This window comes from Lissotriton vulgaris, chromosome 7 (genome assembly GCF_964263255.1).
Source record: "Lissotriton vulgaris chromosome 7, aLisVul1.2, whole genome shotgun sequence".
NCBI lineage: Eukaryota > Metazoa > Chordata > Amphibia > Caudata > Salamandridae > Lissotriton > Lissotriton vulgaris.
The window spans coordinates 310,478,516-310,506,266 of record NC_141695.1 but is presented as its reverse complement, the minus strand read 5'-3'; the positions used below and the strand labels follow the sequence as shown (position 1 = coordinate 310,506,266).

The 27,751-nt window shown below is 47.6% G+C and overlaps 1 protein-coding gene across 1 annotated transcript in view; it reads left to right on the top strand.

Annotated features, from left to right (window-relative positions):
- Nucleotides 1-27,751, top strand: part of LOC147701444 (paired box protein Pax-6-like) — a 50,524-nt gene that overhangs the window by 11,122 nt on the left and 11,651 nt on the right. Inside the window, exons 2-3 of the mRNA XM_086930116.1 lie at nucleotides 22,658-22,816; nucleotides 27,187-27,269. Of these exons, the coding sequence (XP_086786242.1) occupies nucleotides 22,658-22,816; nucleotides 27,187-27,269 (242 nt within the window). The remainder of the gene's footprint in view (nucleotides 1-22,657; nucleotides 22,817-27,186; nucleotides 27,270-27,751) is intronic.

Below are 27,751 nucleotides of genomic sequence, written 5' to 3'. Positions count from 1 at the left end.
TCGTCATGGCTGCCAAGGTATGCAGAGATGAGGTCCAAGGCGCTATCAGTATGACCAACAAGATGTAGGAGGCCCCCCTCTCGGTCAAAACACGCCGCTGCTTAGGGCGCTGCACTCATGCACTCCGGTTGTACCTCCACGGGGTTGCCTCACCCCCCAACAACCAGCAGATGGGCCAACGCCAGGACCAAGGCCACGTGAGCTGCTCCGCAGGGAGCTCTCCAGGGGGGGGGGGGCACCGCCTTTGACCCGCAAGCCGTCACCGCCGAGCCAGGCTACAGCCCCCACAGGACCAATGTACTGCGAGGTAATATATGGCCGGTCGCCACTGCCTGTCGCCTCCTCCGCGTATAGGGGCCTGCCCTGTGGCCCTGTAGTGGTTCTGTGCCAGGGGAGGAGAAAGTCCCGTGCACTGCAGGGGAAACGCCGGAGTTTGTGCCCCCAGGCCAAAAAGTCACCCCCCCCCCCCTTCCGAGTAGCACTAGGGATCACAACTCGGCTGCAGGAGAAGAAACAGGCTGGGGGGGAAGACCAAGTTGTTTCACCAGGGGAGGAGGGGGGGCACTCCACTGCCTCACAGAGCGGCCGCTACTGCTCGGCCACCGCGACCTCGCGGCAGCCCGCCCAGCCGCCAGTCCTGCTCGCGAACCAGCTGGTGTTGTGGAGCGGGGGCCCCCAGCAGTCAATCCGCGGCCTCCTCCCCAAGTACGACCCGGGTACCTTCTCCGCAGACGCCTCTGTGGTCCCGATGGTCAGGGACCGGCTCCTTCCTCCGTGGCACGCCAGCCGCGCCACACTTCCGGTCCGCCTCCGCAAGGCGAGAGCCCCGGCTCCACTCGTGGCCGCAGGCCTCACCGCTCCAGGGCCCACATCGCCGCACAGCAAGTCACCTCAGCCCCTAAACGATCACCACTGCTCCGCTGCAAGGTCCGCTGGGCAAGTTCGGTGGTTCGGGCTCTTTGGGATGAGGGAAGCAGAGGATAAATACAGGATACCGGATCGGCGGGACGGAGCTCGCTCAAGCTGCGTCCGCCATGATCGCTGCCTTGGCCACGCCCCCCCCCCCCAGTCCTGTTTTACTTTATATGTTAACATTGTTTGTTCACAGGTACATTGAGACCTTAAAGAAGAAACAGGTTGAAAATTTCCCTTTTTCTATCACTTGTTTGCCACTCTCACTTACTACGAAGAAATCCTGAAGAAAGCCCTGAAGTCCGAATCCCGGCAGATAGGGCTGAAACATGTCGGCCATTTTTTATTATTCACTACAATGCCAGCGCGTTCTGAAATCCTAATTTTTTTCAATAGAACGCACTATTTTTGAGCATTCCCCCATAGGGGTTACCCGAACCCAGACCTAATAAAGTTCATTATCTGGCTGTACGGGTATTTTTAACTGAACACTGTCCACATCACTGGGTCACTACTGTTTTTAACCATGGGTAAGATCCTCCTGGTGGAGGCTGCATACCAAAACTAACCCTATGATTATGCACACACATGTATGAAGAGCGGAGGACCAAGATATACTGCTACCCATACTTCCCAACACGTGCATGAGTGTTTTTTTATCGGAGACACTTTGTTTATCTCCTGCATACCATGGTTCATGCAGGACAAGTGATCCTTTCCCATTTGATTATTTGAAGTAATTCCTGAACCTTGAGTACCAAGGTCTTAATTAATGTGCAAGACTCCAAAGTTTTCCTTTGGGGCCTACCACCAGCAGTGCCTAGGGGTTGGCATACCAAGGCCACTCAGTCTTGATTTCACCTCTTGCCTCTTGTCTGATGATGACAAACTAGTCTCAGCCTTCAAATATAAGTACTGGTGCCCACCATGTGCAACCACCGGCACAAATTAAGCCCTGGTCGTGTTAGAGGATGATACACAAACACGGGCAAATACTGCGGTAGGTGTCAGAGCACATTCAGGTGTGCTGTGATTCACTTTAATTAATGAACCTTCGAAAAAATGTTGTGCTCTTTTAATTACTACAGTCAAAGTGTTCTGTGAATACTGGACCTGTTCCTAAATCATTTTATATACCTGCCACTTATGTGAGCAAAAGATTGGATTCACAAACTCAGGATTTATATGATTTTATTCAGTTTATCCATGCGGAAAAGCGCATCTTAGTCGCATGAGGATGTTTGCACGGGGGATGAAAGGGGTGCTGCATAGGTTGTCATGGAAACTCCTTCGAACCAGTGCCAAACTTCAATGGGCCCTAGTGCAAGGGCCCCCTGAACACCTGTTGAGTGAGGTAGGAAACCTGAATTTTGTGCCTTAAAATCTATGGGTAATTCCTCTGGAATTCTGTGACTTTATGGAAAAAATCTGCGATAAACACTTAGCCTAATTCCCTACATGTATTCGTGTAATATTGCATAGGATTAAAAGAGTGGCAGGAAAAACAATATTTTCCTTTATTTGAAGTTTGTTAATAGCAGTAATAACACAGATAAAGAACAAGGCGCTGTATGCAGAGGTATTACCCTAAGTGGAGAACTGGAATTTTTCAAACATTTTTTATAGAAAGACTGGATTTGCATGATAGTGCGAAAGCACTGCCAAAGGGTGTTCTAATGTGTAGCCACTAAGACAGAACAAGCATTAGCAATTCTAATAGGGTTGGCTTGAAAGAAATGTTGTATAGTAGTGTGCAGTATTTATTTATTTATTTATAAAGTTTTATATAGCGCAAACATGACTCGTGAGCACATCAGAACGCTTTACAAGGAGGGGGTGGATGCATCAGTACAAGACAAATATATAGTGCATTTTCAGAAATATAAAAATAGCCGAGTAATAAATGTAGGAGCGCAATTTCGTTAGGAGCTCGGGACAGAGGAACAGAGGTCGTCGAGTATAACACCTAAATAGCATAGACATTTGTGTTGATGCAAAGAACTGTAGAATAATATTGGGGTAAGTTAATGGGTCACATGACTGTTGCACTGTGAAGCCAGACCTAAAAATTCATGTTGGTCCGGGCCAGACTGGGAACCCAAACCAGCCATGGCAATTTTGACAGACCAGTGCCCTGGAGGATGAGGAGGAGAGAGGGGGTGGGGGTGATAGGGCTGCAAATGTGGAGCAATGCTGCGATCGACAACTGGACAGCCCTCACCACCGAAGACACACTGAAGACGGTGAAGTCAATCCACTGCGGGCCCCCATGGACCCCTGCCCCCACCACATTTTCAACAGAGCCCGGACACCATTGCACCCATGCTCTGCCACACCATTAACCGCTTCCTGGCAACCACCTCGTTCCATGATGACTGGAAACACGCTGAGATCAACCCCCTCCTGAAGAAACCCTCGGCGACCCCACCGACCTCAAAAACTACAGATCCATCTCCCTGCTCCCGTTCCCAGCAAAAGTCATCGAGAAAGCCATCAACAACCAACTTACCACAATCAACGAAGAGCACAACATCCTTGACTACTCCCAATCCGGCTTCAGAAAAAAACACAGTACGGAAACCGCCCTCCTTGCCGCAACAGACCACATCCGTACCTTACTGGACAAAGGAGAAACAGCAGCCCTCATCCTCTTCGACCTCTCAGCGGGGTTCGACACAGTCTCTCACCGCACCCTAATACGCAGACTCCACAACACAGGGATCCAAGACAAGCCCTTGACTGGATCCGCTCCTTCCTCTCCAGCAGAACGCAGCGGGTCAGACTCCCCCCTTTCCTCTTGGACCCTACAGATGCCACCTGCGGAGTCCCCCAGGGGTCATCCTCAGCCCTACACTCTTCAACGTCTACATGGCTCCGCTCGCCCCCATCGTCAGAAATGACAGACTCAACATTGTGTCTTAAGCAGACGACACCCAACTCATCCTCTCCCTATCCAACGAACCCAACACCGCCAGACCCAACTTTCGAGAAGGCATGGAAGCCGTAGCCAAAGGGATGAAAAACGGCTGCCTACAACCAAACACCATCAAAATGGAAGTACTAATCATGGGCCCAATCCCCGACGCCTGGAATGATCCCTGGTGCCCCCACCCCCCACCCTCAGAAGCCAGCCCACCAACACGGACCATGCATGCACGCAACCTGGGAATCATCCTGGACTCAGAGCTCAAAATGGACCGCCAGATCAACCCCGTCTTGTCCTCCTGCTTCCACACTCTCCGCCTCCTATGTAAGACCTTCAAATGAATCCCCCTTAAACACAGAAAGACCGTCACTCAAGCCCTGGTCACCAGCAGGCTCGACTACGGCAAAACACTCTATGCCAGAATAAACAAAAACCTCACCTGCAAGCTACAGAACATCCAAAACGCCGCCGCAAGACTGGTCCTCAACCTGCCAAGACACTGCCACATCTCCCAGTACCTGAGCACACTCCACTGGCTCCCCGTCGAAACTAGAGTCACATTCAAGATGCTAACCCACGCTCACAAGGCACTCCACGACACCGCACCAGCATACCTGACGTCTAGCCTCAATGATAAAGGTAATGAACCCCACCCTATGTACCTGCTTGTCCGCCCAGGTTTCTTGAAACAAACATAATTAATTAATTAATTAATTAATTAATTAATTAATTGTGGGTTTATATAGCGCTAGGATAGACTCCCGGAGGAGTATCTCCGCGCTTCGACCGCTGCAAAACCCTTCCTGGCTTCCCTGAGAGATGGTCCCTTAATGGGTATCTCCAGGGTGAGACCAGGCATCCCCGGCGGTCTGGTGGGGCCGTTAGTGCAGATGAGGCAAGCTTATGCCCAGAGTTGCCGAGTGTGATCGCTGATCAGAGTGGGCACCGAGGCGAGAGAATTATCGAGTCCGCTGACCCTGGTCCAGAAACCTGCCGCGTCGGGAATCGAACCCTGGTCCCGGGCCGTCCTCTGCTCTCGGGTCTGCCGCCTCTAACCAGTGAGCCACACTGCTGCACGGAGATAGATGGAATCCATCCACTAAGTTGCCTCATCTAGAGTCATTTAACTGTGACCTTATACCTGCAGTGTTCCAGGATAAGATTTTTTAATCCTGAGCATTTATCACGCACTCCTGGGATTGGTGTCTTGGTATAGGTTTAACTCTCTCATGATCTAAATGTTGGACCTGGTGGCATGAGTTAGTTACTGGGCCAGTTTCACTATTATTATTTTTTACTGATAACATCTTCTAACTGTATAAAGGGAAGTACCTTATGTGACATTTGTGGTTCGATGGTTACGAAGTTTAGTCAATCAGGGGAGTCCGGTCGGTCAGGGCTTGGTATCTATTCCACAATTCCAGGTGTGGGAATTCCTGTCTCGCAATACGTTTGTCAGTGGGAGACTTAATGACTGGGGCATTGAGACCTGCGTATTCAAGGTGAATTAAAAGAACCCAATTGGCACAATGCCAATCCCTTGTCTAAGCCTCTGATGTGATGGATGCCTACCCCTTCTGAGCAACTGCCCTGCAAGCATTGGAGCGCTACGGTTTATAATGACGCAATCACCTGTTAGAGACTTGCGTAGCGGGCTAACCCAGCTTACCTGTCTTACAAACAGGATATGGTGATAGTTTGTGTTTGAAAAATTCGCGTTCTGTATGAGCCAATAGCAGACTTTATTTTTCAGCTGGTTGAGTGATTCTTTATGAATGTCCTGAACTGGGGGGACACTAGTTAGGATCGCCACATATGGGCAACACTCTGGGGGAAGATGTAAAGTCACCTCATTAGCCTGATCATTCCTATCATTAAGGTCCAACATTTCGGGGAAGTCAGTTGTATTCCCTGTGGAGGAAGTACTATGTGCGAAAAGCCCGGTGCTACTAGCATGCAACCTTTCCCTCCCTGAGTGACTAGAACGTGCAGGTTCTGATCATTTTTGTAGTGCTACCCTCGTGTCACTCCTATTTGTTTCAGTATTTGGGGTCCAAGGTGGTAATTCTGCCTTCCTGCTGTAGTGCCCCTCACCGTGCATTAAGCCCCCATGAGGACGAGCCACCCCTTCGTGAGATTTCAGTTTTTCCCCTGCCCAGACAATAGATCAGTAAGCAATTTTTGAATTAATTCCACACTTGTCTCCAGTTTATCGAGCCTTGCCAGAATGGGCAGAACGTTTTTGGATATATATTTTTCTATGCCTGACTTTAATGTTTCAATGATTAGCGGGGATAGTCCTTCAGGGTTTGATGATGGCAACTCGGAGCCTGAGTCTATCGAAGGAGGAATTCTTTGCCCGGTGCTGAATCCCGGGTCTTTTTCCTGGATCTATTATTTTGTGCGATAATCTCCTGAGGAGGATCACATGAAGGTCCAGTGTGGGCATTATCCTCAATAGTAGGAACAACCAAACCCCCTTCTACAGACAATCGTCGCTCTGCTACCAACATTTCCTTGTCTATGGCTATTGCAGCCCGTCGGAGGAAGCAATTGAGTGTGGAGTTTTGCAGAGACTTTGGGGTGTGCCAATTTCCCTTCATTGGTTTTGATTTGGCCATCATTTCAAAAGAGAAAGGAGGGAGAGAAACAGAGAGGCTGAAGCAGGCGCAAGAAAGAGCTGATATAACTAAGTCGTTTCAAAACTTACTTGAGCGGATGATCATTGTTCAGGCTACTCCTAGGGATTCCGGCCCAGATTTCGTAGAGGAGATTGCGTGGAAATGACCAGAGCCCAAAACCAAGTCCATCTATGTGTGTATTTTTTCATTTATGAATTATTTTTAGCACACAAAGCTGGTGATATCGCTGAAGTTGTTTCTAGGCCAGACCTAAAAAAATCCTTCATGTTAATCATTGGATATCAAAGGGAAAGCTATGCCCTACTTCTTCTACAACTTAGCTATTTTAGTTTGCAAGGAACCATTCATTAATACAGATTTTGGTAAGTAGAAAAATGCACATTTCAAGAACATTGACTTTGATGTTTATATATATTGTTGACTTTTGTGCTCTAGTCAATTTGTATATTAGAATTATGTCTGAGGGTCCCAGAAAGGTATCACATCATTTCCAGTACTGAGTAACCCTTGCCGAACGATAGATCTGGCAGAAAGGCCAATATTCTAAATAAATATTTAGGTAATAATTTTCCACACAGAAAAAAACCAGTCTTAAAGGCAATTACACATTTCTTTTCTGAGATGCAGACTGTGCTAAAGTGCTTATCTCGATCTCGGAGTTCCCTCGGTCCTGTCTTTACTTCTTATTAGAAGTCTGAAAATCAAAGCAATCTCTGCATTGTACCTAACGTTAGACAATAAAGGGAGAGGAGTTGTACTTCATCTAATTGACTGTCTGTGGGTCCTGAACATCTGTGATCAAATCATTCCTTCTACAACTTGATTAAGTTGGTTTATCTTCCGCAACTCACTTGATCTCTCTATTTCTCCCATCTCTTTTTGCCAAATGTGGTCGCACACAGAAAAAAAGGATAAATGTGTGTGTCAAACAGTATGTAAATGAAGATAGTTAGATGGAAACTGTGATCATGACACTGCATTGCTGACAATGTTTTTCATATTCTCTCTCTTCCCTCCTCACCAGAGCGGTTTCTTTTCTTTTTCTTGTTAGGTCTCACCTACAAACAGCCTTAGCTGTCTGTTGTCGAAGACGTACTGTCATTTGCTTCCATCCTTTTCAATGGTTTTCCATTCTCTTCTTGTGTTTGTCCCTCCCCTGCATTGCAGTTTCTTTAGCATCCTTTTAATTGGATGACTTGCATCCTGCTACTGGTCCACTCAAGGATACTTTTTTTTCCTTTTAATTTCAGCAGTGTTCTTTTGTTCTCTCTTCCATGTAAAGCTTTCCCTTCACACAGGGCTGCTTTTATCACTGGTGACAATTTTTGTTGGTGCACCCAACGATCTCTTTCTCCACAGATTCCCTCACTGCCACTCTCCAATAGTTCCCCTTATTTCTCAATAGCTTCCCTCTCACCTTTCTTTAATTAGTTTCAAAGTGCTACTTATACCATTGTAGGGTGTCAGAGCACACACACACATTATAAAAAGACAATGAATCATACAACAGTCTATAGGAAATGGTACGAACTACAAGTTGTAGGAGTCGCATGTGATCCATACTGGTAGGCAGAATATTTAAAGAGTGCTTGGCCTGGAGAAGCATAAACTCAGGATTTGAAACTTAACACAGTGGTTGGGGTTGGCTTTACTAATAAGAATATATTTCTACCCAAACAAATCCTTGTTAGCAACATTAGGATAATTAGAGACATGGGGGAAAAACACAATGTTCTAACCTATACCTCGCAGTTTGCATGCAGCTCTTTGATGACAGTTTATATCTCGCTGTATTATCTTAGGATTGTAACTTGTGTACCGCAAGTAACAAAAGGATCTCTGTCACAAAAGTAGTAACCCACTGAGCATCTACATAAAATACAAGTCAGTGATCTGCATGGTACACACACTTTGCAGCAGGCACATTAACCCTCTGCACTACTTTATTATGAGTAAAAACTGCCACTAGACAAAACTCTGATCTCCCTCCAGTAGGTATATTAACCACTAGAGTTATCTTGACATTTTTATTGTTGCCTGAAAATTACTGGACACACAAAGACCTCTTATACTCATAGGGCCTCATTTATGAGGCCTTGCATCAGTTTTGCGCTTCCGATGCCTCACTTTTTGTCACGCATCGGAGGCGTAAAACATGCCTCCTGTTGCGCACTATTTACAAAGTGGCGCATCTAGGCAGATGCGTCACTTTGTAAACCCCTGCGCTACATTATACCTGCATTAGGTATAATGTATGCATGGGGGGGGCGTTCCCCCGCAAAAAGCCTCGTAGAAGTGATGCAGTGAAATCTATGAGATTTCACTGCATCACTTCTAGGACGCCTTTGCGTCAAAATCTCACGCCTCCCTCACAGCAGGCGTAAGACTGACGCAGGCCCTTTCACATGGGACTTGCCCCATGTGAAAGGACACATTGCTGGAGTTGCGTCACTTTTGTGACACACTCCAGCAATGCGTCACTTTTACGCCATGCAGATACGTCAGAAATACTGACGTATCTGTAACTCCTTGCGACATGATGCGTCATACAGTAAATATGACGTTTCAGGTATGTCGTAAGGAGTGCGCACTGTGAAGTGACGCATCACTGCTTTCACACAGCGATGCGTCATTTCTCATAAATGAGGGCCATAAGATATGTCAGAGCACATACCCCTCCCCCCAACCCCAAGCGCCTGTGCAGTGGCGATGGTCACACCGCTCTAAAGCCGCCCCTGCACTCTTCATGCTCTCTCTGTTGCTCCCCTCCAATGCTCACCAGTCTGTTGTTTCCCCTGCTCCTCCTGGCCCAATCCGCTTTTTTCCATCAATTTTAACAAACCCACTGCACCACCCAGCTCCCCTATTGCTTATTATCTCCCCTACTGCAACCATTAATTCTCAGCAATTACTTCCTTCTGTCTTCTCCACTATTTTCTCCTCCATGTCACATTCTTTTTTTTTCTCTTTTGGAGGCCCCACTTTGATCCACGTTTTATGTTGTTTTAATTGACTGCTCTAGGTATTTTTAGCTTTTTCTGGATCCCGCCTTTATCCAGTGTCTTTTATAAAGAACTCCCTGGAGCTGATGTTGAGTCCACCCAGGTAGTTTCATCTTACCAGCATTGGGTGAGGCGGTCAATTATGAAGCATACCACAAAATGTGGGTGAGGCTTCCTTATCCAGTATACCTGATGCACATATCTATCATTAAAGATTGGTTTGGCTCCCATTTGGGGTATAACCTTGATCACCATCGCTTTTTGTATGCTTACTTGATATATCAGCGATGCACAGGGAATGGGTACCAAGGGGTGATGTATGGGAAGCTTTGGTACTGTATGGTTCCGGGTTCCTTGGATGGGATATATCAATGATACACAAGTGCAGTATGGTTGTGGGTCCTCGGTGGAGATATATTAGTAATGCGCAAGTATAGGAAATGAGAGGCTTCCACAGTGGGGTGCCTGTCTTGCACAAGTACTGTACGGCTGAGTGTCCTAGGCGGTGATACATCAGCGAGGCACAGGTAGCGTACGGATGAAGATCTAAGTTTCTGTTGACGTCAGTGTGCGCAGAGAGTGTACGATTGAGGGTCTCCAGGAGTAATACATCAGGGATGCACAGATCAAGGAAGTGTGAAGTTCACTGAGGGGAAAAATCCACATTGCAAAGGCACTATATAGTTGAGGGGTTCAAGCCGTGATATATCAGCGATGCATACATACGGTACGAATGAGAGTCACTGAGGGTGATAAATATCAGTGATGCACAGGTACTGTACAACTGGTAATTCCACCGGGCTATGTATCAGCGAAGTACAGTCCATCTGAGGATCCCAAGGAATGCTAAACAAGTGATGCACCAGTACTGTAAATTTGAGGGTTTATGGACTTTTATCAGTGATGTAGAGCTACTGTGTGGGTGGAGGACCCAGAGAGTGATATACCAGTGATGCACAGGTACAGGGTCTGTGTGTGGGGATACTTGTGATGCACAAATACTGTACAGTTAAGGGTTCTTGGGTGAGCTACACCGTGGTGCACACATACGGTACGGTTGAGGTTCCTGGCCATCCTATATCCGTGGTGCACAGGTACTGTACAGTGGAGGGTTCCTTAACATGCTTATTCACTGGTGCAAAGGTACTGTACTGTTCAAGGTTCCTGGGTGTGCTTTATCCCTGGTGCACAGATACAGCTCGATTGAGGTTCCTGCACGTGCTATATCCCTGGAGCACAGGTATTTTACGGTTGAGGGTTCCTGAACATGCTATATCAGTGGTGCACAGGTACTGCACGGTTGAGGGTTCCTGAACTAGCTATATCCCTGGTGCATAGGTACTTTACAATTGAGGGTTCTTGGAAGTACTTTATCAGTAATGCACAGGTAGTGTAAAGTTGAGGGTTCGTGGACTAGCAATATCTCTGGTGCACAGGCTCTGCATGGTTGAGAGTTCCTGGGTGTGCTGTATCAGTGATGCACAGGTACTGCACAGGTACTACAAGGTTGAGAGTCCTGGGGTGATATATCATTGAGGCACAGGTGCAAAGGCTGTGTGTGCGTCAGTAGGTGGGCCAGGATGTTTGTCATGCAGCGCTACTGCACTCTTAAAAGTATCAAGGTGTAGGAAAACGCCCCTTTTTGACATGGTTACCCTCACATTTTGCCTGGTATTCGATGCAATTCTGAAAGGATGTGCACTGGGTTCCTGCTATACAGATCCCCAGTGCCAGATCTATTTCCTTAAACTGTAACATTATTTCCCCAATTGGCAATACCTTTAGCTCCAGGTGTAAGTCCCTAGTAATTGGTACCCCAGGTACCTAGGGCAAGGATCCTTCTAGCCAGAGTTGAAGTTGCATAATGGTGCCAGTGTGAACCCCCAGACCCTCCAGATCTGAAGCCCACCTTGGGTTGCCAACTGTGGACTTCTCTACGCCACCTGCAGCCTCTTTGTGGAGGCCCCCTCTACCGCAAGCGTCTCTGGTGACAAAAAAACCTAACACCTCAGGACACCTCTGCACCCTGTCGCCCGACCCAAGTAGAAGAGGACCAGAGGAGTCCCCATGTCCCTGAGCATTGTATGACCTGAGCCCCCTTGTTGGTTCAGCCGGACTAGTCCCCCAGTTCCAGCTCGCAGCCTCTTTTTGAGCAGGCCGATCCCCATTGACTTCAACGAGACACCCAACGCTGTCTTGCACTTCTGCACACAGCTGCCACAGTGGTGCCCAAGGGGACCTGTTTGTGCTGCCTTGGACCCTACCCCATACTCACCTAAAGTCAGTCCTGTAAGTCACTGTAACGTACCTGTATGCAGCATATGCCTTTCCTCAGAAGGATAACATTACCGCGACAGAAATTGCACTGTGTTGACTTTTCAAAACTGTAAATATTTCTAACTTGAAATGTACTTAACTGATTGTGATGATCTTGGTGCCTACATTTATATAAAGATGTGTTATTTTTATAAATTGGCTTGGATCTCCTTACTGAGTCATGTGTATCATTTACTGACTGTGTGTATTCGGCAGACGTCTAACACTCCTCTCTGTAAGCCTAAGGCTGCTCGACTACACTACCCCCTAAGAAAGCACCTTAGGATTGCCAGAGCGAACCTCTGCCCACTTATAAGAGATCCGGGACACTTTGCACAGTATACCTCTTTTTGGTATACTATATAAAGAGTCAGCTTCCTACACAAGGCACGGCCTGTGGGCTCTCCCGGAGCAACATCACTAATGTTCTTCCTTTGACCGATTGAGAGGCTGCTGGAATTTACCAACAAACCTTGCTACATCCCTGGGGCACATGTACTGCACAACTGAAGTTCCTGGACATGCTATATCACTGGTGCCCATGTGCTGCATGGCTGAGGATCCCTGGACGTGCTATATCACCGGTGCCCACGTGCTGCATGGCTGAGGATCCCTGGATGTGCTATTTTACTGGTGCCCACGTGCTGCATGGCTGAGGATCCCTGGACGTGCTATATCACCGGTGCCCACGTGCTCCATGGCTGAGGATCCCTGGGCGTGCTATATCACTGGTGCCCACGTGCTCCACGGCTGAGGATCCTTGGGCGTGCTATATCACTGGTGCCCACGTGCTGCATGGCTGAGGATCCCTGGGCGTGCTATATCACCGGTGCCCACGTGCTGCATGGCTGAGGATCCCTGGGCGTGCTATATCACTGGTGCCCACGTGCTCCATGGCTGAGGATCCCTGGGCGTGCTATATCACTGGTGCCCACGTGCTCCATGGCTGAGGATCCTTGGGCGTGCTATATCACTGGTGCCCACGTGCTGCATGGCTGAGGATCCCTGGGCGTGCTATATCACCGGTGCCCACGTGCTGCATGGCTGAGGATCCCTGGGCGTGCTATATCACCGGTGCCCACGTGCTGCATGGCTGAGGATCCCTGGACGTGCTATATCACCGGTGCCCACGTGCTCCATGGCTGAGGATCCCTGGCGTGCTATATTACGTGTGCCCATGTGCTGCATGGCTGAGGGTTCCTGGATGTGCTATATCACTGGTGCCCACGTGCTGCATGGCTGAGGATCCCTGGGCGTGCTATATCACCGGTGCCCACGTGCTGCATGGCTGAGGATCCCTGGGCGTGCTATATCACTGGTGCCCACGTGCTCCATGGCTGAGGATCCCTGGGCGTGCTATATCACTGGTGCCCACGTGCTCCATGGCTGAGGATCCTTGGGCGTGCTATATCACTGGTGCCCACGTGCTGCATGGCTGAGGATCCCTGGGCGTGCTATATCACCGGTGCCCACGTGCTGCATGGCTGAGGATCCCTGGGCGTGCTATATCACCGGTGCCCACGTGCTCCATGGCTGAGGATCCCTGGGCGTGCTATATCACTGGTGCCCACGTGCTCCATGGCTGAGGATCCTTGGGCGTGCTATATCACTGGTGCCCACGTGCTGCATGGCTGAGGATCCCTGGGCGTGCTATATCACTGGTGCCCACGTGCTGCATGGCTGAGGATCCCTGGGCGTGCTATATCACCGGTGCCCACGTGCTGCATGGCTGAGGATCCCTGGACGTGCTATATCACCGGTGCCCACGTGCTCCATGGCTGAGGATCCCTGGGCGTGCTATATCACTGGTGCCCACGTGCTCCATGGCTGAGGATCCTTGGGCGTGCTATATCACTGGTGCCCACGTGCTGCTTGGCTGAGGATCCCTGGACGTGCTATATCACTGGTGCCCACATGCTGCATGGCTAAGGATCCCTGGGCGTGCTATATCACTGGTGCCCACGTGCTGCATGGCTGAGGATCCCTGGCGTGCTATATTACGTGTGCCCATGTGCTGCATGGCTGAGGGTTCCTGGATGTGCTATATCACCGGTGCCCACGTGCTCCATGGCTGAGGGTTCCTGGATGTGCTATATTACCAGTGCCCACGTGCTCCATGGCTGAGGATCCCTGGGAGTGCTATATCACCGGTGCCCACGTGCTCCATGGCTGAGGATCCCTGGGAGTGCTATATCACCGGTGCCCACGTGCTGCATGGCTGAGGATCCCTGGACGTGCTAAATCACTGGTGCCCACATGCTGCATGGCTAAGGATCCCTGGGCGTGCTATATCACTGGTGCCCACGTGCTGCATGGCTGAGGATCCCTGGCGTGCTATATTACGTGTGCCCATGTGCTGCATGGCTGAGGGTTCCTGGATGTGCTATATCACCGGTGCCCACGTGCTCCATGGCTGAGGGTTCCTGGATGTGCTATATCACCGGTGCCCACGTGCTCCATGGCTGAAGATCCCTGGGAGTGCTATATCACCGGTGCCCACGTGCTGCATGGCTGAGGATCCCTGGACGTGCTATATCACTGGTGCCCACGTGCTGCATGGCTAAGGATCCCTGGGCGTGCTATATCACTGGTGCCCACGTGCTGCATGGCTGAGGATCCCTGGCGTGCTATATTACGTGTGCCCATGTGCTGCATGGCTGAGGGTTCCTGGATGTGCTATATCACCGGTGCCCTGTGCTGCATGGCTGAGGATCCCTGGACGTGCTATATCACTGGTGCCCACGTGCTGCATGGCTGAGGATCCCTGGACGTGCTATATCACCGGTGCCCACGTGCTCCATGGCTGAGGATCCTTGGGCGTGCTATATCACTGGTGCCCACGTGCTGCATGGCTGAGGATCCCTGGACGTGCTATATCACCGGTGCCCACGTGCTGCATGGCTGAGGATCCCTGGACGTGCTATATCACTAGTGCCCACGTGCTGCATGGCTGAGGATCCCTGGCGTGCTATATTACGTGTGCCCATGTGCTGCATGGCTGAGGGTTCCTGGATGTGCTATATCACCGGTGCCCACGTGCTCCATGGCTGAGGATCCCTGGGAGTGCTATGTCACCGGTGCCCACGTGCTCCATGGCTGAGGATCCCTGGGAGTGCTATATCACCGGTGCCCACGTGCTCCATGGCTGAGGATCCCTGGACGTGCTATATCACCGGTGCCCACGTGCTGCATGGCTGAGGATCCCTGGACGTGCTATATCACCGGTGCCCACATGCTCCATGGCTGAGGATCCTTGGGCGTGCTATATCACTGGTGCCCACGTGCTGCATGGCCGAGGATCCCTGGACGTGCTATATCACCGGTGCCCACGTGCTGCATGGCTGAGGATCCCTGGACGTGCTATATCACCGGTGCCCACGTGCTGCATGGCTGAGGATCCCTGGACGTGCTATATTACGGGTGCCCATGTGCTGCATGGCTGAGGATCCCTGGACGTGCTATATTACGGGTGCCCATGTGCTGCATGGCTGAGGGTTCCTGGATGTGCTATATTACCAGTGCCCACGTGCTGCAGGGCTGAGGATCCCTGGACGTGCTATATCACCGGTGCCCACGTGCTGCATGGCTGAGGATCCCTGGACGTGCTATATCACCGGTGCCCACCTGCTCCATGGCTGAGGATCCCTGGGCGTGCTATATCACCGGTGCCCACGTGCTGCATGGCTGAGGATCCCTGGACGTGCTATATTACGAGTGCCCATGTGCTGCACGGCTGAGGATCCCTGGACGTGCTGTATCAGTGGTGCACAGGTACTGCATGGCTGAGTTTCCTGGACGTCTATATCAGTGGTGCACAGTTACTGCAGGGTTGAGGGTTCCTGCACGTCTATATCAGTGGTGCATAAGTAAAGCACAGCTGAGGGTTCCTGGACTTCTATATCAGTGGTGCACATGTACTGGATTGTTGAAGGTTCCTGGGCGTCCTGTATCAGTGGTGCATAAGTACTGCAAGGCTGAGGATTCCTGGATGTGCTATATCAGTGTGCATGGCTGTTGGTTCCTGGGCATGCTATATCAGTGGTGCATAGGTACAGCACTGCTGAGGATTCCTGGAGGTCTTTATCAGTGGTGCATAGGTACAGCACGGCTGAGGTTTCCTAGACATGCTATATCAGTGGTGCATAAGTACAGCATGGCTGAGGATTCCTGTAGGTCTATATCAGTGGTGCATAGGTACAGCACGGCTGAGGATTCCTGATGGTCTATATCAGTGGTGCATAGGTACAGCACGGCTGAGAGTTCCTGGACGTCTATATCTGGGGTGCATAGGTACAGCACAGCTGAAGGTTCCTAGACATGCTATGTCAGTGGTGCATAAGTACAGCATGGCTGAGGATTCCTGGAGGTCTATATCAGTGGTGCATAGGTACAGCACGGCTGAGAGTTCCTGGACATCTATATCTATGGTGCATAGGTACAGCACAGCTGAGGGTTCCTAGACATGCTATATCAGTGGTGCATAGGTACAGCACGGCTGAGGTTTCCTATACATGCTATATCAGTGGTGCATAAGTACAGCATGGCTGAGGATTCCTGGAGGTCGATATCAGTGGTGCATAGGTACAGCACGGCTGAGGATTCCTGGAGGTCTATATCAGTGGTGCATAGGTACAGCACGGCTGAAAGTTCCTGGACGTCTATATGTGTGGTGCATAGGTACAGCACAGCTGAGGGTTCCTAGACATGCTATATCAGTGGTGCATAAGTACAGCATGGCTGAGGATTCCTGGAGGTCTATATCAGTGGTGCATAGGTACAGCACGGCTGAGAGTTCCTGGACGTCTATATCTGTGGTGCATAGGTACAGCACAGCTGAGGGTTCCTAGACATGCTATATCAGTGGTGCATAGGTACAGCACGGCTGAGAGTTCCTGGACGTCTATATGTGTGGTGCATAGGTACAGCACAGCTGAGGGTTCCTAGACATGCTATATCAGTGGTGCATAAGTACAGCATGGCTGAGGATTCCTGGAGGTCGATATCAGTGGTGCATAGGTACAGCACGGCTGAGGATTCCTGGAGGTCTATATCAGTGGTGCATAGGTACAGCACGGCTGAAAGTTCCTGGACGTCTATATGTGTGGTGCATAGGTACAGCACAGCTGAGGGTTCCTAGACATGCTATATCAGTGGTGCATAAGTACAGCATGGCTGAGGATTCCTGGAGGTCTATATCAGTGGTGCATAGGTACAGCACGGCTGAGAGTTCCTGGACGTCTATATCTGTGGTGCATAGGTACAGCACAGCTGAGGGTTCCTAGACATGCTATATCAGTGGTGCATAAGTACAGCATGGCTGAGGATTCCTGGAGGTCGATATCAGTGGTGCATAGGTACAGCACGGCTGAGGATTCCTGGAGGTCTATATCAGTGGTGCATAGGTACAGCACGGCTGAAAGTTCCTGGACGTCTATATGTGTGGTGCATAGGTACAGCACAGCTGAGGGTTCCTAGACATGCTATATCAGTGGTGCATAAGTACAGCATGGCTGAGGATTCCTGGAGGTCTATATCAGTGGTGCATAGGTACAGCACGGCTGAGAGTTCCTGGACGTCTATATCTGTGGTGCATAGGTACAGCACAGCTGAGGGTTCCTAGACATGCTATATCAGTGGTGCATAAGTACTGCAAGGCTGAGGGTTCCTGGACGCGCTATATCAGTGATGCAAAGGCACTGTACGGTTGAGGGTCCCGGGGGTGATATAAATATCTTTAATGCACAGGTGCAAAGTCTGTTTGTGTGTGTCACTCGGTGGACGCAGTTGCTTGTGCTGCAGAGCTCCTGCACTCTTAAGGGTACCAAGACACGATGTGGGGGTTCTCTCGGAGCAACATCACCAATGTTCTCCCTCCTACAGTGAGAGAGGCCGCTGGGAATCTGCTGAGTAAACGTGCGAGTCGTTGTAGGTGTGAAGGTGTTTGTAAGTTCACATGTCTCGGTTCCACTAGGGCGGCGGCGCCAGCCCGCGGGTCCTGCCCTCCCCGGGCCCTCCACCCTGACTCTCCGCCCTGCCTCGAGCGCGCGCTGTGGTTAGGGCAGGAAGCCCTCGCGCCAGGCAAGCTTCTGCTGCACGCGCTCGCCTTTTCAAGAGATTGTTGTGCTATTGCTGCTCACCACACGCCCGCTTCAGCTATCGAGCTTGGACCACAAGAACCACCGCCACAAGTGTTTTTCAGTCAAATGACAAATACTAGAAAAAAGAAAACTCTTTAATTTCTATTTTTTGTCTGTTCAAAGGTCTTTAGACATTTGCAAAACAGATTCTCATTTGGGACTAAGAACATATGCATATTACTGATCCCATCATGTCCATAAATAAGAATTGATATGAACCTCATATCGCTTGTGTATCCTCTCAGCAGCAGCTGACTGCTGGCACACTCCATCAGGGTTACTCCCTCAGCAGGGCTAGTGCATCCACAGCAGGGCTCTGTGGGTGACCCCCATCGTCACAGGGTCATATATCTATGGGGCACTTTAGCTTGTCATCCTTATGATGTCGATAAGATGAGTACACTTCTTTAAGTTATAATATTCGTCAGATATCTGTCAAAAAATGAATGAGCTTCCCCGTTACATCATCCTACAACGTACCCCTGAAAAATCACTTATTAAGACGGTGTAAATATTGGTAATCAAGGTCAGCAGACTGAAGCCCATACATGAAATATTAAAGGGTGCATCCGATAAAGGCCGTCACAATAGGTGTCACAACCCAAGTAGGCGCAGTCAAACCAAGGAAGGTTCTGGCAGGCCCATTACTGGTGATTGTTAGAGAGCTGGGCTTGGTACAGAGAACTGAGGGGCATATTATCAAGGACAGGCGTTACATTATCGCCGCTTTTATCGGCAGGAAACTGCAGATAAAGCGGCGATAATGGCCTTGATAATATGCTCTATGAATTCCAATCGAAGCTCATGTTAGATGTGAACACATCTAACATGGGCTTCGATTGGAATTCATAGAGCATATTATCAAGGCCATTATCGCCGCTCTATCGGCAGTTTCCTGCCGATAAAAGCGGTAATAATGTATCGCCTGTCCTTGATAATATGCCCCTGTGTTTTTTTTCCCTACACTGGGTGGCTCTTTTAACTGAGAGGAACCTAGCAATCTAATTTAAGTAAAACAGATCTGGACTGCATCAAGTATAACTTTTTTTCCGATGGCGCTGTACCACCAATACCTACATGAAGATTCAGGGCCTCATTTATGAGGATCTTGCGCCGGTGCTGTATCACTTTTTTTTATGCAGCAGCAGGGTAATCACTGCGTCACACTGCTCAATATCTACAAACTGACGCATTGGGCCCAATGCATACGTTTGTAGAGGCCTGCGCCGTGTTATACCTGCAGCAGGTATAATGTATGCAGGGTAGTCATTCCCACACAAAAAATATTTAGTAAAATTGGCGCAGTGAATTCGACAACATTTCACTGCATCAATCTACGACTTCACTGCATCAAAATCCTATGCCTGCTGAGACCAGCAGTAAGGAATGACACGGGACTTTTACAATGGGACTCGCCTCTGTGTTCTGACACTTTGCTGGAGTTGTATCAGATTTACGACCAACACCAGCAATGTGTCACTTTTGAGCCAACAGATGTGTCAGAATGTTTAACGCATCTGCTAATCCTTGCGCCATGGAGCTTTGTACTGTAAATAGAGCGCATCCGGACGGGCCCCATGTGAGTATCCCTTGCTTCCCTCACCCCCACAGGTGCTCACTACAGTACTGTCAGTCATCCACAGGTGTCCCTACATTGATAGGTCCTGATTGGACCCCACATTGTTAGTTGGGTCGAAATGCCGTTGACAACTTGAAGCGAACCAATTCTCAGTCCCCACAATCACACTAGGAGGCTGCCAACATTGATTGTGTATCCACTGAAGGGTCGTTTCTGTAAAAACATTGAAACCTTGCTTTTATGTCACAAAAGGTCACATTCCATACTGTTAGGTTTCACTTTTCACTTGGGACACTTTGCACTGGAAATTCTACCATAATGTGAATTTATTATGTAAAAAAATACCTTGTTTCTCTACATACTCTGTGTTACCGCCCCTTTACTGCGATTGCGCTGATAGATATTTTAATATCAATCATTGAGTGCCTACCGTAACCTCTGTTTGTTTGCTTAACTACAGGGAAAAGGGGGCTTGGGAGAGGTGTAATAATACATAAAAAAACTTACCTTAAGTTGCCAAGCGCGTCTACGTCACAACAATATTTGCTCTTCCGTGTCCCAGCAGGCACTGGGGCTGCATCAGACGTCCTGCCCAATCCCCACGCTACTCAGCCTGAGCAGGCTAGAAAGACGCTCTGTTCCGGTCAGGGAGTCTGTGGGGTTTCTCCAGCCCGGCTGCTCAATGCAGCCAGGCTGGAGAAACCTAAGTACGCGTGTCTTTTGGTCGGCCGGAGACGGCTGGCCAAACACATGTGCACCCTTAGACAGTGCACATAGCACTCCTCCTTCCCCCCTCCCATGCCCTGGCCCGCCCCTCCGTACACACGCTGGCTGAGCCAGCTGCTTAAAAATAAAACGATAATCAAATATCGTTTTATTTTTTAGCTGCTGGCTCTGCCAGTGGGGTGACGCTCCTCCGCCATTGCAGAGGAGCCGCCCCTGTCGAGGATCCCTGCTACATTTAGGTACCGTCATTACTTGACTTCCTCTATGTACTGCAGCTATTATCTGCATCGAGAAAGAGTATTGTTCTCCTTTTGGCCAAGTTTTTTAATTTACTGCATCCTGCCCTTTGAACTGTGTAGTGCCTACCTTGGAGTGACTCATATGTATTAAAAAGGAAGGTTTAGTTCTGGGAAAATGTTTATTTTGCCAGGTCGAAATGCCAGTTTAAAAATGCAAACACAGGCTGCAATGGCAGGCCTGAGACATGTTTGAAGGCAAAGCTTAACATGTGGAAAAATAAGTGCCAGAGCTCAAAATGTTTCTCAGGAGGCCGCTGCAGCTCACCCCACTCACTTGTGCAGCCAGATAGCAGTAGCGCTGCTACCTACGCACCATCACACTCCTCCAAATGCAACACAATAGACAGCTGTAAGACTTGCCTGGAGGTGCTGTCTTTATTATTTATTTATGCATATTACAATGGTAGATCATCTGCTGATTTTTCAAAATAAACAAACAGCGCTACTATGTGCTGCACTGTCATACCTGTGCCAAGAAATATGTACTGTGCCGAGCACCAGCAAACACTAGCACAAACTAAGCACCATTTAAAGGGCTACTTAAGTGGTGGGCACAATGAGTGCTGCAGGCCCACTAGTAGCATTTAATTTACAGGCTCTGGGTACATGTATTACCACTTTACTAGGGATTTACATCTAAATTAAGTGTGACAATTAGGTATACGCCAATTTCACCATGTTTAAAGAAGAGAGCACCACACTTAAGCACTGGCTAGAAGTGGTAAAGTGCACAGAGTCCTAAGGCCAACCTGAGCGAGAGTAGCAAAAAAATGGAGGACAAAGTCAAAATGTTTGATGGATGGTCTCCCTCAGACAGACTAGTCATTCCAAACATTGAGTTGGGTAAGTATGAACATCTGATATTTCAGCATCTATAAAATCTCAGTGGTCGTATGCGCTTTAGAAATCCACATTTTATGTTATACATACAGTTGATATTTGAGTGATAAATCACGTGGCGTTGGTTGCTTATTACATTGGCGCAGGGGCATTACGCTATGGTTATTATGTATTACCCACAAAGAGGCTTGACAAAGTGCTATAGATTTTTTTACATTACTGCTGATAACCCTGCCCTATTGCATTGAGATGAACGCTGCTGACAGTCACAAATGGTCTCGCCACCAACGTAAGCTTGTCTGACATGGTCACTTTTAAAATACTTTGAACATAAGCAGCTCCTACTATGGAAGAGGTTGGAGACCCCTGTCTCAGCTCATAACAAACTGAGTAATTTGCTTTTAAATGAGACCTTGAATGAGATACTCATTCAAAGACAATATGTAAGTAGGACAATTGGGCTGAAATCACTAGTTCCTTATTTGAAAAAATAGTGTTATAGTAGACAAATCCTTGTACATCACAGTGCCTTATCGTGACGTTAGCTAATGAAAAAATGCCCTTCTTGTAGGCTTGAATAAGGAATAATGTTGCTTCGTATATAACTGTAAATATCAAAGGAGGGACGAAGAAGCAAAGGTTTTTGACCCCCACAAAGCTTCTGAAACGTGTGTACCAAATATATCATAGGAGAGTGGGATCGTATGATCTGGGCATTTCCCTGAGGAAAAATTTGTGGGACCCTCAACAACTACTTTTGGTTAGCTGTATGTCTTCGCTACTGGTAGTTGATAGCATCATCGTTGGGTCTTTTCCTCCACCAGGAGGTAATATCTCTGACCGAAGAGATTATGTGGCTTTCTTATAACAACACCATAACCTACATGATAAGCGGATAACCTTCTTGGCTGCTTCGTGATGGCCTTGTCAGGGAGTTGGGTGTATTATTGACAGTATCAAAGGTCATGCTTAGAGCTTACTATTATCAATATAAGAGCTTTGAATGCACACACAGAATCTAGTGTATTAGATTAAAAGCAATTGTTTAAGAAGTAAGCTTTTTTAATTGTGAATAGTATATTATTTTTACATGACTTTGTTGTGTGATTAACTTGCTAAATATTGTGTTGGCTCTGCTTACACCTCGACTCTTTGGGGCGTGCCAAGTCCCAGGGTGGTTCACCTCTACCCAGCAATTTCCAATAATCTAACCTTATAGTTCAAGCCTACAGTAGAGGTTTCCTCAGGTTTCTTGTGTTTTCTTCTTTTCTGCCACAGACAGCTGTCAGCAGCTGGAGAGTGGCCTGGGCCTAGAACACCATCCCGCTGCTGGCCCAGAGGACTTGGACGACTCTCAGATTCGCTTGCAGCTCAAGAGGAAGCTTCAGCGTAACCGGACATCCTTCAGCCAGGAGCAGATCGAGGCGCTGGAGAAAGGTGACTTCCGGTCTTCACCCTTCATATCCTCTGTCAAATGACCTCACATTGGTCTGTGATGCTTGTCTTAGCCTCAGCTTCTGACCGTCCAGGCCTTTCGTTTCATTAACATCCGGTTAAGGTCACATCATGTTGGTTTTCCCTTTTCAGTCCTTTTCTCCATCTCTCATGCAGGGATCCCTCTCACTTCTTGATTTCAAAGTGTCCTCCTGCACACAGACCCAGATATGTTCTCCTTCCAGAGATTATCGTAGTCATGCCCTGTCGTCCTGTTATGTGATCAGGGAAGTTTTCCTAGCGGGGGGTGAGGTCTCAAGCTACAGGGGTTTGGTTCATCCGAGAAACTCCTTATCACAGTCAGGCTAGACTTTAGGTGAGGACCTACCACAACCCCTCATGCGCCAGGAGCAGGAGTATATCTGTTAGTGGCGCAGCAGGCTCAGTAGCACAGGAGCCCAGAGGACTGAAGGCCTATTGAATGCTGATTAATGGTAGGCGTTACTGGTCATTCAGTGGCCACAGGGGAATTTTCCTTGCTTGCACTCTGGCCCGTGGCTTCCTTGCTAGGCCACTGGCAAGGAGAAAGCTTTACACCCCTCAATCAAAACCAAGCACAGCAGCACTTTAAGGAGGATGGGTCCTGCCAGATCCCTGATCTGTCTGTAATTTAAAAACGAATTTGAAAAGCGTGCCTATCGGGATCAATATTTATGTTCTTAACTTTACTGACAAAAATGCTGATCTATTTTCCAACAATGGTCGTATAAACCCTTACAGTATTCCATGTCAGTAATGCTATCCCTCTTTCATTTCACATGGCTTACTGCACCTTGCATTTCTTAAATACATTTACTTTTTACCCGCAGTTCTTTTTACATGTAACATATGACTCTTGCACGTCACATTCTTTGAACTGAGTCAGCTCCAGGTGTCTGAGTGAGTTCAGGCTTATGATTTTTATGAAGGCCCATGATTGACAGCTCATAAGCTGAGGCAGAGGCAGTGTGAGCTTAGTGGTCGGGTCGACATGTTTCAGCCTGGAACAGCCCTTGCAGGTCTATGGCCTTCGTCAGGACCAGAAGTGTGGAGGCCTTACACTTTAGGGCTTCCGTGGTTGTGTAGATGGGTGGACTCACTCACACATCTTTGTCAGAGAGCACGCTTTGCTCCAGATGGAACGTGGTTATAGTCAACGTCTTTGGCCTATAACTCAAGCAGACATTTATATTACATCATGGTATGGAGGAGTTTTTGGACATGAGGTTTAAGCCTTGGGCTTAAAACTGCCCTTCGCAGAGCTGCTGCATGTCTCTCTTCATCCGAATGCTCCCTCCGTTGTGCCTGTTCTGGGCGAAGGAAGCTTGCAGAGCTACTGCTGCCCATACGGTACCTGTTCCGTGTATATAACTGAAGCTTGAGAAAGATTTTCACTCTATAAAAACTCAACCTCTCCATGAATATGAGTGAAGCTTGCGAATGGTTTTCACTCTACAAAAACCAAACCTGTTGGCTTTGTTTACACTCTTTCTAACCTAAATGCCATGACTAGTAGATAATGCCGCTGCAGGCTCTGAACCACGAAAAGCTGTTTGTGAAAGAGGAAGCGCGACTTGGGCAAGGCTCACAGACAGGTCTGGGCCTGGCAGGAAGTTTGGGACATGTTTAATGCACCTGCTTAGCAGGATGTATAGAGAAACGTTTCTCAGAGAGGTGTGGTTGTGGTTATCGCACCTCCATGCATCGAGGAATACAAAACTGGGTCCCTCCCCAAAGACGGCAAGCTGTGGATGAGCCACAGTGCAAGAACCAAGACTGAACCATATCTCAAGGAAGGGAAATCTGTAAAACAGATCAATGAAACAGTTTTACAGGGAATAGACGACTCAGGCAGAGGCTGGTTGAGAACTGAAGAACAGTCCCATAGGTAGATTTTCAAGGAAAGGGGCAAGAATCACCTCTTCTACAAAAACACAATATGTGATCACACATTTGCTGGTAAGGGATATGTGAGAAAAGTACTCGAGTAGCAGCACAGTAATATTCAAGTACCGCTACTTGGAAATTGTTAACAAATTTCCTGCATTACATTAAGATTAGGCCTCAAAGAAATTGAAACCAATTGAAGGTAAGCCAATGCCGAAGATTGAAGATGTGGCCTCCTTTCTTGGAAGTCAAGGTCTATGAGTTATTCAGCTGGTATAAGCTTCAGGGAGGGTAGAAGCGACCGTGCAGCCATTATTGCCAGCTTTGCAGAGGCCCTGATCATGGCGGCGCCAAAGGCCTCTTTTGAGCAGGACATCACGTGAGCTGGGCAGGCAGCAGTATAGGAAAATGTAATTTGTAGCAATTGATTAGTGTCTCATTTGCACGACCACAAGATATTATGAAGGGGATGGTAAAGAAAGATAGAAATTGAACCGTTGTAGGAGCTAAAAAACGAGAAAAGACAAAGGAGAGAAGAAAGACTCAATCAGAAAAACACACAGTCATCATCAACACTTGAATATATTGTCTAAGGATCATAATAGTTTATCATATTGATTTGTATTAAAGATATAAAGCAAATAATTCAAACCAACCATCCCAACATAATGCAACAATTTGAAAAATAATGAAAACTCTGAGAAGGACATGGGCATGTGCTTTAGATCAAAACAGTTAAATAGCGGAAATCCAGCCACTGGCAATAGCTCAGTGTGCATTCCAGCTTTTCAATTTCAATTCAATCTTTATTTCGTTGCTTTTGCAACATAAAAGATATACAATAAAAAGAACTGTGTACAATGCCAAAAAATCAATAATCAATACTACATATCGTCATTTTAGGACACACTGTTATGGTTAGAATTATCACAGAATATTAAATAAATATGTATAAAAGATTAAAATACATTATACAAATTTTAAAAAAAATCATTAAATAGAATTTATAACAGCCAAGGCATAGAAATTTGAATTAACAAAACTAATAAAAGAAAAAAAGAAAAAACATAGTTCGTGGTTGAACAGATCCATAAGGTATGCAGTTTAAAAAGGAAGAGACATTTTCAATCTAATAAAGTTTACAGCCAGAAGAAATTTGCTGATTCCAAACACAATCACTTTTAGCTCACTGCATCCTTCCTGCATCCTTCCTGACAGGGACCAGCAATATGTAAATCAGACTTGCTCCTGCCCCAATAGCAACAGTACAACCCAAACTGCCAGGCCATGTTCCCTCTGAACAGGAATAGAGGCAACCCCACTGAAACTGCATTTCACTGATGAGGACCAAAGAGGCCGAAATTCACTCTGAAGCTGCTTATGGAACAACATCAGTTTCCCTGAGTCTATCTAGTTATAAAAATGAGAACCAGAGAAAGCATGTCTTTTGATTAGCTCCCAGTGCTCTCACTGTCCCTCCCAGGGCAATAACTAGTTGTATATTGAAATATAGAGGAAAGAAATATCATCATACAACAAAATTGTGACTTACATATTGGGAGCCAAAATATGGTGAAGGTAAATAATAATAGGTGAATATAGATATACTATGTTTAACTCCACATCCCCATAACTTGAGATTTAGTATAATTAACTTATACTTACCTATATATATTTATCTTCACAATATTTTATTATTCAAATGTTGGCCGCAATATTTTTACGTGTTGTTATTGTGTGCATGATCTTGTAGCAGTATAACCAGTATCTGCACAGATTAACAACACAGAGAGAATGAATCAAAGATGCTCTTACACTCAGACTGGCTCTGTGGTCATCAGGTCATTCTGACTCTGTTTGGGAACATAAACGAGTCAATTAAGAGCCAATAGTTAATAAAAAAAAAAGTTTACTATTGAGTCTACTTAAAATTGTTCACCCATTGCAGAAGAAATGCGCTGGTCAGATAGACAGACACCTTGATTACTGACTGCGCATGTTCTGATTGGAGAAAGGGAAATTGGATAACCCCCTACCCCTTAATTCCTTTGTTTGGGGAGGAAAGACTACTTTTTGGGAGTGTTTTGGATTGTGGAGTGGGGGAGTACATTTCTTGAAGGGTTCTACACCCAGCTATTCACTCCATTGCAGCTTTCATTTTGTAAGTTCTTACAGTGGAGTATTGTGGCTATTTGGAGGTTGGTTGGACTAACTTTGGACTTGTATGAAACTGGTACTGTGGCTTGAAGTGAATGTCCCAGCCCAGATAAAGATGTTTTTAAGTGCTGATGTCCATTTTTAGATACACTTGATCACAGGGTTTTCTCAATACACCGGTTGGTCCTCATAGTGGTGAGCATCTTACTCAGTGTTCTAATAGGACACCCAGTATTTGATTGGTGCTCAGTGTTCTTATGTAAGGTCATTTTTGTCTCTGCTTCTTGCAGAATTTGAAAGGACTCATTATCCAGATGTATTTGCCAGAGAAAGATTAGCTGTGAAGATTGATCTTCCTGAAGCCCGAATACAGGTAACATGATTTGGTTTAAATCTTGTAAAGCGTGACATCTGCCCGTAGGCGTCTTGGCGCTGCAGACTATTTCAGGTGGGAGAACTGCCCAAAGTCTACCTAAAGTCTAACTTCCAGGGGAAAAGTCAAATCATTGTCTGCTTTGCACACCCTCATCTTTCCTCTTCCCACAGTGATAGACAGGGATATGATTCGCCCTGGGTAGGCGTCAATCACATGTGGTGTCAGGGGTTTGAATGAGTGCAGTCCGACGTCTCACCATTCCACTGAAGACAGAATACAATGGACATGGAAATGTCATCTGCCACCAATTACAGGCAGAGAAGACAGGTTACCCCCAAAGACCTCTCATTTCTGCCCACATCTAAATGACCCTTACTGTCTTCTCCTTCCACTTTTTCTAGTTATAATGCCAGTGGTGGCAGCAGAAGAGCTTGACCTTCACCTTCTCCCCACCCCAAGCCCTGTTGTGGTTGCTTACT